Source organism: Onychomys torridus, chromosome 2, assembly GCF_903995425.1.
Source record: "Onychomys torridus chromosome 2, mOncTor1.1, whole genome shotgun sequence".
NCBI classification, from domain to species: domain Eukaryota; kingdom Metazoa; phylum Chordata; class Mammalia; order Rodentia; family Cricetidae; genus Onychomys; species Onychomys torridus.
The window spans coordinates 81,477,931-81,489,533 of NC_050444.1; the positions used below are offsets into that span (position 1 = coordinate 81,477,931).

The 11,603-nt window shown below is 47.2% G+C and overlaps 1 protein-coding gene across 6 annotated transcripts in view; it reads left to right on the plus strand.

Annotated features, from left to right (window-relative positions):
- The window catches only part of Znf618 (zinc finger protein 618), a 176,938-nt gene extending 165,660 nt beyond the window's left edge, over positions 1 to 11,278 (plus strand). For all 6 annotated transcript variants that reach the window (XM_036179324.1, XM_036179325.1, XM_036179326.1 and 3 more), the window contains 2 exons: positions 3,455 to 3,556; positions 4,182 to 11,278. In XM_036179324.1, the coding sequence (XP_036035217.1) occupies positions 3,455 to 3,556; positions 4,182 to 5,698 (1,619 nt within the window). In that variant the 3' untranslated portion in view covers positions 5,699 to 11,278. The remainder of the gene's footprint in view (positions 1 to 3,454; positions 3,557 to 4,181) is intronic.
- The last annotated feature ends 325 nt before the right edge of the window (positions 11,279 to 11,603 follow it).

An 11,603-nucleotide genomic window follows, 5' to 3' on the forward strand; every position in this document is an offset into this window, starting at 1 on the left:
GTACACAGGTGGGTGCTTCTTGCCTACAACGTGGGTTTGGTAGTTAGTAAGGTTCCTAGCTAGGTGTCCTGTGATGCCTTTTCTCCCCTAGTTGCTTGCATGCATCACAACTTCTGGCTATTTGGAAGTTAGCCAGGAGGAAGGAAGTTTAGGGAGCTCCAGCTTTCTCTCTATTTTATAAAGATGTGTGGTGTAGAGTCTTCAGCAACAGGGTCTTCCACTCGAGTTTTGATTGGCATCCAGGAGGACTGAGAAGAGCCTGAGTCATTTGGGGGCCTGACCAACTCTTCAACACCTGGTGCTTGGAATTTCGTATGGTGACTCACTGCTTCCAAGAGAAGCATTATCAAGCCATGATGGGTGTCTCTCATAAATCTGGCCTTTATATTTTTAACTTGGATTACAAAAGAGTAAATTAACCCTCACCCACCCTCTATCCTTCATCTACCACTCCCTCACCCCACTAAACATTCCTACCTCAATGTTGGCACTCTCTATTATTACCTATTATTACCTATGTTCTAGGCCCCTCTTCCTTTTTTGGAGGGTGGGTTTTGAGACAGGATTTCTCTGTGTATGGCTTTGGCTATCCTGGAACTCAATCTGTAAACCAGGCTGGCCTCAAATGCACAGAGTTCCTGCCTCTGCCTTCCAAATGCTGGGATTAAAGGCGTGTGCCATCACTGCCTAGCTTTATAACCCTCCACCTCACCCCATCCCACCCCCTGTTCCTTTTAGGCACTCCCACATCCTGTTTTCCTCTTTCTACTCTACAGGTTTCCAGGTTAAAGCTAATGTAATGAGTGGAAGCTGGGATTCACATTTGAAAGAGACTGTGACATTTCTCCTGGCCTTGGTTATCGCATGCAGTATCATGTTTTTTCCAGTTCCAGTCATTTACCTGAAAACATCATAATTTAATTTTCCTTTGTAGTTGGATGAAATTCCATTGTGTATTTGTACCATGTTTTCACTATCCATTCATCAGTTGATGGGCATCTAGGCTGCTTTCATTTCTTTGAGTTGTGAATCAAGCAGCAGTGAACGTGGGTGTGCAAGTGTCTCTGTAGTGTGATACGAGACCTGTGGGGCATATGCCCAGGGAAAGTTTAGCTGCACCATCTGGTAGTTTGATTTCTAGTTTTTTGTTTGTTTCTTTGTTTGTTTGTGAGATCCAAGGTGTCTGCACTAGTTTACGATGAAACTAGATCTCTGTCTCTCATCTTGCACAAAACTCAGCTCAGGGATCTCAGCCTAAGTAAGAACTGATACCCTGAAACTGCCAGAGAATGAAGTAGGGGTGCGCTACAATAGTTAGAGACTTTCTGAGAAGGATTTGGGGAAACATGGGGACTAAGACCAACAGTGGAGAAATGGAATCTCCTAAAACTAAAAGGCTTCTGGACAGCAAAAGAATCTATCAGAATAAAGAGGCAGCCTGCAAAATGGAAGAAAAAAAAAATCTACCTGTATATGGGGCAGAGGATTAGTATCTAGAAAGAACTAAAAAAATAAGATAAAACAAACATGAAGAAAACAATCCAATTTAAGGGGGGTTGTGGAATTAAGCAGAGAGTTAATTGCAGATGGATAATTAAAACTTCTGAAAGTGTGTAACATCCCCAGCGCTCAGGGAAGTACAGATTAAAGCTACTTTAAGGTTTCGTCTCATGGGGCTGGGGCACTGGCTCAGTGACTAAAGCACTGACTGCTCTTGCTGAGGACTCAGGTTCACTTCCCAGCTCCCACATGACAGCTTACAACCATCTAAAACTCCAGTCCAAGGGGATCCAACACCCTCTTCTGGTCTCCATGGGTACCAGGCATGCATGTGTACACAGACATGCATGCAAGCAAAACATACATATACATAAAATGTTTTTTTAATGTTGGATTAAAAGATTCCATCTCCAGTCAGAATGACTATCATCAAAAATACAAATAACAAGAATACTAGTCTCATAAAATGAATTGTGGGATAGTCTTACTACCCATGTTTTCTGTGAGAATTTGTGTAGAATTTATATTATTACTTACCTAAGTTTTTTATAAAATCAACCAGTGAACCTTTACAGGTCTGGAGGTTTCTTTATGAGAATTACTTTTATGGGCTGTTTCTTTAATGGCCACAGAAGTTCAAGTTGCCAATTTCTTCTGGGATGAGCTTTGTTTCTGTGTCTTTGAGGTGCTTGTCTTGCCTAAATTGTTGAATTTGTTGGCCTAAAGTTCACAGTTACTTTTAGGTCCTTTTGACATCTGTGGTGATGACTCCTTTTCATTCTTGATCCTAATGATTTGTATCCTCTGGCTTATCAAGTGTATTGATCTTTACAAAAAAGTGGCTTTTTTTCCATTGGTTTTGCTCTTTTATGCGTGTCCATTTTCTATTTCATTCAATTTATGCTCCTGCTGAGTTATTTCTTCTCCTTACTTTTGGCTCAGGTTATTTATTATTAGACCTCTTTTTTAATTATTTATGTTTTATGTGTATGTGTCTGGGTGAGTGAATGCCACATGTGTGTGAGGTGCCTGTGGAGGCAAGAGGTGGTCACTAGGTCCCTTGGAGCTGGAATTACAGTGTAGAGGGCTGTAGAACACACTCAGGCCTTCTGGGAAATCAGTATGTATTCTTAACCCCCAGTCATCGCTGCAGCCCATCTAGAGACTTCCTGTGGTATGCTCGGTCCATGTATGTTCTCCCTAACTCTTTCATTCTCAGTAACAGTTGCTAAGAGAAGGAAGTCAGATCTCTAGTAGTAATTCGTCCCTTTTGTATTAATTCAGTTTTCACTTTTGTATTTAAAACTACATGTGTTTTTAGACTTACATATTCTAAGGAAACTGGTCACTTTATCACCATACAGACTATCTTATTATCCCTGGCAACAGTCTGATTATCTAGTATACTTTTTTTTTTTTTTGGTTTTTCGAGACAGGGTTTCTCTGTGTAGCTTTGCACCTGTCCTGGAACTCACTTGGTAGCCCAGGCTGGCCTCGACCTCACAGAGATCTGCCTGGCTCTGCTTCCCGAGTGCTGGGATTAAAGGCATGTGCCACCGCCGCCCGCTCTATCCAGTATACTTTAAAGAAGTGAGGGATTGTGAGACACTTTGGAACGCTTAGAGTGCACACACACTTCAGAGCTATGCTTTGTGGCTGTGGTGGGTATAGCGCTCCTGGAGGGCTCATGTTCTCTCTAAGAGTCCCCTATGTCCTGACCTCTTCTCTGTCATCTCTATAGTCCTTCCTGAGGTTGTGTGGTAGCCATACCATTGTTGTCCTCTGTTTCCAGAGTATGCAGATGAGGATTTGAAAGCATAGACAGTTTCTGAACTCAACTCCCTGTGGCCATGTGCTGCTTTTCCCCTTGCCCTCCACATGCACATGTTCTTATCTTGCTCTTGGGCTTCCTCTTACCTATCCAAATGACCCATTATTCCCATTGTGCCTGCAGCTGACAATGAAAACAACATTGCCTCCAACCAGTCCCGATCTCCACCTGCCGCAGTGGAAGAGAAGTGGAAACCTCAGGCCCAGAGGAACAGTACCAACAACAGTAGGTCTCAGCATGCTGGAGCCTAGGGCTCCTGGGAGTTCTGCAGCCCCACTGCAGCACTGTCCTGTCCCCTGTTGTTACCATCTCTACCTCCCATGAGTCTGAAGATGATGCATACAGCATCAGTATCCAAAGCATACTTGTACTTAGACACGGGCAGGAATTCTTAACTTGTGGGTAGGTGAAAGGAGGCCAGGAAGAAGGGGTGTGCATGTGTGTGTCCAAAGCACTACTTAATGCCAGAATCACAACTGGAATCTCACATTTTCAGTTTTTGTAAGCTTTTTTTTTTTTTGACACTGGCCCTTTAGTCACTAAAGATTCTTACGTAATTCCTGTTGAAGAAAAGGTTGTATTCAGAGGTTAAGGTGTCTGGTGCAAGTGACAAGTATGTTGCACACATATCACTATATACAATTCTTATGCCCATGGCAAGCATTATCAATCAATTATAGAACTTTATCCCTACGGTACTGTTGACTGTAAAAAGAAGCTATACCAATTTGTATGCAACACGGAGTCTATTGGTTATCCTTCATACTAGCCCTTTAGGGTGTTATTGCCGCCAGGTGAAGCAGCTTTGAATGTCAGAAGTAATCCTTTTTCTCTTTGTGTCCCCTGCCAGCCACAGCTAGTGGTTTGACACCCAACAGTGTAATCCCCGAGAAGGAGCGGCAGAACATCGCGGAACGGCTGCTGCGGGTCATGTGTGCTGACCTGGGTGCACTGAGCGTGGTCAGTGGGAAGGAGTTCCTCAAGTTGGCCCAAACCCTGGTAGACAGTGGTGCCCGCTATGGGGCCTTCTCAGTCACCGAGATCCTGGGCAACTTTAACACATTAGCACTGAAACACCTGCCTCGCATGTACAACCAGGTGAAGGTGAAGGTGACATGTGCCCTGGGCAGCAATGCCTGCCTGGGCATCGGTGTTACATGCCACTCTCAGAGTGTGGGCCCTGACTCCTGCTACATCCTTACAGCCTACCAGGCTGAGGGCAACCACATCAAGAGTTATGTGCTAGGTGTGAAGGGTGCAGACATTCGTGAGAGTGGTGACTTGGTGCATCACTGGGTGCAGAATGTGCTGTCCGAGTTTGTGATGTCAGAGATCCGGACCGTATATGTCACCGACTGCCGGGTGAGCACATCCGCCTTCTCCAAGGCTGGCATGTGCCTTCGCTGCTCAGCCTGTGCCTTGAACTCCGTGGTGCAGAGTGTGCTGAGCAAGCGGACGCTGCAGGCCCGCAGCATGCATGAGGTCATCGAGCTGCTCAATGTGTGTGAGGACTTAGCCGGCTCTACAGGCCTGGCCAAGGAGACCTTTGGCTCTCTGGAGGAGACATCACCACCCCCCTGCTGGAACTCTGTGACAGACTCGCTGCTTCTGGTACATGAGCGCTATGAGCAGATCTGTGAGTTCTACAGCCGTGCCAAGAAAATGAACCTCATCCAGAGCCTCAACAAGCACTTGCTGAGCAACCTGGCTGCCATCCTGACGCCCGTGAAGCAGGCAGTCATTGAGCTCAGCAACGAGAGCCAGCCCACCCTGCAGCTGGTGCTGCCCACCTACGTCCGGCTAGAGAAGCTGTTCACAGCCAAAGCCAATGACGCTGGCACGGTCAGCAAGCTGTGCCATCTCTTTCTAGAAGCACTCAAGGAGAACTTCAAGGTGCACCCAGCCCACAAGGTGGCCATGATCCTGGATCCTCAGCAGAAGCTTCGGCCAGTGCCACCCTATCAGCATGAGGAGATCATCAGCAAGGTGTGTGAGCTCATCAATGAGGTGAAGGAGTCCTGGGCTGAGGAGGCCGACTTTGAGCCTGCCACCAAGAAGGCACGCTCAGCCGCTGGCGAGCACCCCACAGCTCAGGAAGATGACCGACTGGGCAAGAATGAAGTATATGACTACCTTCAGGAACCCCTCTTCCAGGCCACTCCCGACCTCTTCCAGTACTGGTCATGCGTGACCCAAAAGCACACAAAACTTGCCAAGCTCGCCTTCTGGCTCCTGGCTGTTCCTGCTGTGGGGGCTCGAAGCGGGTGTGTAAATATGTGTGAACAAGCACTTCTGATCAAAAGGAGGCGACTGCTTAGTCCAGAAGACATGAACAAGCTCATGTTTTTGAAATCTAACATGCTTTAAGACTCAACTTTGGGGAAAAACAAACAAACAGAAAAAAAAAGACGACAAGAAGAAAAACGTTAGGAAAACACACACGACACTGTCACAAAGAAATTTAAGTTCTAAACACTGTGGAACCTCATTGTAAATGCCCCCTGGAAACTTAAGTGCTTTTTTTTCAGTGTGTGTGTATGTTTGTGTGTGTGTATATTTGTGTGTGTGTGTGTGTGTGTGTGTGTGTGTGCCTACAATGTGTCCACACCCACAGGTGACATTGTGTGGGTAAAGGGTATGTGGAGCTCATGCTTGAATGCACAGCCAGAGAAGCTCCACCTGTACATGCGCACACTCACTCATACACACACACACACACACACACACACACACACACACACACACACACAAACCTGGTGCGTGTATGCATGCCTGTCCTTGGGTGTGTGTGCACTGAGCTGGGTGTGTCAGGAAAGCCGAGAGACTGGGAAAGCAGGATGGCTTCACTTTCCTTGGGCGGGGGCTCTAAGGACTCCGTCTTCAGGTGTGCAGATTGGGAGAAGCTGAGATTGTGAAATATTCAGGCAGCTGAGAGCTGAAGTAGCTTGAACTCCCATCCCCAACCCAGGCCCTTCCTTTCCATTCCTCCATCCCTTCAACCCATGGCGCCCATCCTCCGCCCTGGCTGCTCTGACAGATTCTCCAAACTGCATCCGATGGACAGTTTCTGCACTGGACTTCCATTTCTTGTTTCACCTTCAGGGCATTAAGCTGCTGTACCTGTGACCTCCCCTTGGATGTCTGGGGCAGCTGCCTTAGAATACACACTATCTATCTCCCCAAATCAGGAAAGGAGACTTTAAAAATATAAAGCTGATGTTTTACTTTTTAATATAAGAGAGAGAGAGAAAAAGACATTTTTTTCCAGAGATGTATAACTGACTCTACACTCAAGGTTTTTTTTTTTTTCATTTTGTTTGTTTGTTTGTTTGTTTGTTTGTTCCTCCAATGCTTTAGCAATTTTTTATCTTTTGGGGGATTCAGTTTCTTTCCACATTTGACTTAGACTCTGCTGGGAGGCACTGAGTGTCATAACTTATGTTCTGGAGTTTTGTTTCATGTTTGACTTCCTCTTCTTGTTCTCAAGTCACACTGTAACTAGCTCATCTCAGTGGCGGTATTCAGGACTCACAAAACAAAGGATATGGCTGTGTGTCTGGAGTAGGGAGTGGAGAGGAGATGTGGTTCTTTGACTGTGGGGTGTGGTAGAAGCCGTAGTGGGCAGCATGTGGCTTTAGGGGTTCTGAATGTCCACGAGAGAGCTGCTGCCTGGTTCCTGCCTGTGGTAGTGTGAATGTCCACCTCTCGAATGTTTGCCCCCCGTACTGACTCCTTTGTACTTCTCACTACATGCTGACCTCCAGCTCTGTGGGGACTGTGACTTACTCCACATTTGTGTCTACCAGACCCACAGTCCCTCTCCCTCTGCAGATCCCAGGGGTTCTGGGAGTTTATAGCCCTCAGAGGTCCTCACAGGCACCTCATCTGCAGTCAGGGCGGTGGTGGGGTGCAGTACGTTGCTGGCTGAACATCCTGTGGGTGGATGGATGTGCTTGATTCATGCTGTGAAAGGGGTTGTTAGCCCTCACTCTGGTCCCCCTGGCCAGGAGCTAGTGTTTCTACACACAGTCCAGGTGCCAAGAGGGGACACCATTCGCTTCAGAGGATGATGGGCACAACCTCCCCATAATAAAAACCTTGGTATCCCTGATCCTTCAGTGAGCACAGCTGTGGGATGGGGGTGCATACACATCAGGCTGAGAATGACCACTCCTGTGGGACTATTTTGCAAAAGCACCTCTATCACCTGGGGCTTGGACTGCCCTCCTCTTCCCAGTCATAAAGCATTATTCAACTGAAAGATACCTCGACTTCAAAAGCACTGTACCCATTGCCCTCTCCCCCAATCCCCAGCAGGACAGGAGTGAAGAGGGTTTAAAGACGCAAAAGTTTGCAGTTCTGTTCAAGGTTTCAGAACACTGTCCTTGAGGACTAAGCCTGCACTCTGCCTCACAAGACGAACCCAGCTCTCCTGCAGAGTCTCAGACATACAGATAAATCAGAGAAGGCTGTGCCCACATTCACTCCAGCAAGCTCTGTTCTCAGGAACCACCATACAATCTCTTCTCCAGGGGGACTTGCAGGCATTTTCAGCACAGTGTCTTCAGCTTGGGTCTTACCATCAAAGGAACCTCTGTCCACAGGGGAGAAATCCAGACAGGAACTCAGAGTCACTCCCTGAAGAATGTAGGAATGTCTTCAGACTGCTTGGGGAACATTCCAGGAGGTGGGCTCTGGGTAGCTAAGGATGGCTACCCCCAGTCTCCCTCAGCTGTTGGGAAGGGGACACAACCTGGCACTTGCAGCCACACTGGAAGCTTACTGTGGTCAGTGAGAACAGATCCTCAGGCAGAGCTGGGCTGAGCTTCTGTTTTTGGCTAACTGTCAGCCAAGTCCAGATGTGCATTTCAACAGAGCATGGAGCATTCACCCTGCAGAAAGAAAATTAGGCTTCTGGTCAGAGGTCATTACGTCCTGTCTAGTTCATTGGCACCGTGATTCTATCCCTGGGCTGAGATCACCTCTGTAGGTTCAATGTGAGCCTCAAGCAGTCCTTAGAAACCCATCTCCCAGGCTGCCTCGTCCTCACAGATTATAAGGTGGCAGGCTGTCAATCATTTATCTCTAGTGTCATCAACCAGAAAGACTGTGCCCAGTGTCTGCTGTCATGTGGGCCATCTCACAGTGCACATCCTGCAGCAAACAGCTCAATAAATCCCAAAGATCTCCCAGGCCCAGCCACAGGCCCCATCAACAGCAATAGCCACCTTACCAAATTCTAGTTCAGCCAAAGCACTAACATAGGCTCTTCCAGTTCATCTCCAATGGCCTGGGCTGGCCTTGACCTTCAGAAAGATTTTTGTCATCTGCCTCCTGGTTCTGTGACCGCTAAAGGTCTTTACACCATAGGCTTTGGGGGTCTGGGAGACCAGGAAGCTGGGCCATTTCTATCCTGTTCTCATAGCTTACCTCAAGCTGTATGATTCCCTTGGCCAAAAATGGACTTTGCTTTGACATCCCTGAATCCAAGCATGGAAGTAGAGAAGATGCACTTCCATTAGCAAGGTTCTCCGTGAATCTGAGGTCACTTTGTTTCCCCCAATGAAGCCCAAGCCAAGGCCTGCAGCTTGTTTGCCTGGGATTCAACACTCAAGAGGTCTCAGGTCTGTGAGGAGTGGTTGTCCTTGGAAACACTTGTTCCTCAACACCCAAATCTACCTGCCAAGCCTCCCTTGCATGACATTCAGCAACCAGGAAACAAGATGGGTGCTGAGCACAGCTGTCTGCATTTCATCCCTAGGGGTTGCCTGCACAGGAAGCCATGGGCTACAGCACATATGATGTCATCATCCCACTTGATGGCTTCACATTTGGCCTTGTGGGGCTGGCTTTGGGCTGAGGGAAAGGTACCTGTCTCCTGGTGAGAAGGGCAGCTGGTAATACTGATGAGAACTCAGCTCCAGGTTTTTAGGAAGGACCTGATACCAGCTGTGTCTGCTGGCCAAGAGTCTTTGTTTCAGTTTGACAGATTTTTATCTCCTGCACTTTGAAGAATTAGAAGAATTCTACAAGGCATGTTTTCCACTGTGAAGCTTTGGAGCCCAAGGTCCCCTATTTTCCTGGCCTCAGGCGAGACTGCCCAAGGAGGGAGACACTCGAGGAGAGTCTGGGCACCATACATACTCACTCTGAGGACACAGGGTCACCAAGAAGGATCAAAGCTGGGATGTAGGTAAAGGGATACCCTGTGAGGTGCCACCCCAGACCTTGTCATGTCATGTTTGAAGAGGAGCTCACAGGGCACTCAGTATCCCATAAGCTGGGCCAAGCCCCCAGCTTCCTGGCCTTGGCAGTGGTATGACACTATTGTGTCTGAAATATATCTAGAGGAAGGCTTCTGGGGGGCAGAACCAAGAGACTGAGTCTCAGGCTATACCCTGGCGACAGTGCACAGGGGCTGCTGTCCCCAGGGTAGTGGGAGAGCTGGCAAGGAGCCCCCCCCCCTCCCTTTCACTGTGGCTAATGTTTGCTAGGCCAGTTATGGTGAACCAATGATACAGTGTTCCATCTTGGGTTTCCCTCCTGTCTGGCTCCAGTGGGATTCTGTGGCTGTGGTGGTTTCTTTCCTATCTCATTTGGATCTGAGGATGGCAGTCTAGAGAGCCCTGGCTTTGACCAAGGGAACCTGTGGTCTCTGAGCAGATGTAGTCCTCACATGGAAGAGGGTGGCACCTTCAGGGTTCCACTCCCATAAGGGAAATTGACAAGGCTTGGAGTTGGCATTAGCATCATGACCCACCAAGGTCCTACCCACCCAAGCATCCTGTTGGGCACCTTGACTCTTTGAACCAAAGTTCCTTAAAGGAGCACAGCCCATCCTTGTCCTTAGGGGCCTGGATTTGCAGGCCAGCCGGAAGGAGGGCTCCTCCCACAACCCAGGTGCCCCAAAGGCTCTCCTGGGACCCTTCTCCCACCTAGCCAGGGTGGGTGGCTTGCCAACAGGGCTCAAGCTTGTGGCCCGATGTAGGCTGGGTCTGGCCCGCCAGGAAAGAGCAAGAGCCATGTGGCAGGGCCTTCCGGACCCCAAGCATCAGGAAACCATTTTGTACAACAACCTGGAGCAGAGATATTTTTTAAGAGGCATGAGTTATTTTCAGTTGTCTCCTGATCCTGTCTTTTTTTTTTTTTTCTTTGCCCCACAACTTCATGTGGGCGATTTGTTCACATCAGGTAAACCTTGAGAACGCCTTGGTGCCCCCATCCCCCATCCCTCCTGCCCTCCTACTCAGTGACCACATGTGTGCGCCCCCATCCTGTCTCAGTAGTAAAGACGTTCTAGGCAATACCATAGACACATCCGTGTCTCGCTTCAAGTGCAAGAAACTCAAGTCATCTTAAAAAAAAAAAATTAAAAACACAAAAAAAAATTTACAAAAAAGCAAACACACACACACAAAAAAATATCTTTTTTAGGCCAGAGTTTTCTACAGGTATTAATGAATATTTTTCTTAATCCTTATAAGTTTTATGTGTTTAATATTTCTTAATACCAGTAGCATTAATTTATACTTTTGTAGCAACATAATATTTTTATAAACAGCCAGCGCTTGGCTCAAGTCTTCACGGGGGTTTATGCAGGGCTATCTTAGGGACCCTGTGTACCATGTACTGTATTTAAAAAAAAAGTTACCTAGTGTCACCCTTGCTGTGTTAAGTAACAAAGATGTCGTTGGTGTTCTCCTGTATTGATGGTGTGGATCCAGCAGTCCTTCAAGGAGACACATTGCATGGGGGTTGAGTTGCCGGTTCTTGTGATACATAAACTCCCAAGGCCAAACTTGCGGGTTTCTTTAGGGTTTTCTGTGTGTCCTTTGGGGTGTTTTGTTTTTGGTTTGGATACTGTTTCTCCATTTTACAGCCAAGTGGATTTCATGATGTTTAAAAATTTTACTGACGTTAAATGGAGGAAAGGGACAGAAAAAAATTTTAAAAAGAGAGATTTTTACAAAGTAATAAAATTTAAAACTGAGCTGTTTCAATGTTGCTGTTTTTACCTGTCTGTTCTTGTCCAAAAGTGGAATGTTCCCATGGAGAAGAGGAAGGTTCCACTGGGTTCCTTAAGTCACCAAAAGCCCCAGCCCAAGATTCAGTTCCTCCCCCGACTCCCAGACCATTTCCCAGTTGGTTGAAGCCAAGGCAAAAAGACATCCTTTCAATGACTAGAGGATCAGTCGCCTAGTGCGTTCACGAGTTCATGTCAGTGTTGTATTTATGGTTTTACAATAAAACGACTTTAGGAACCTCCGGTGTG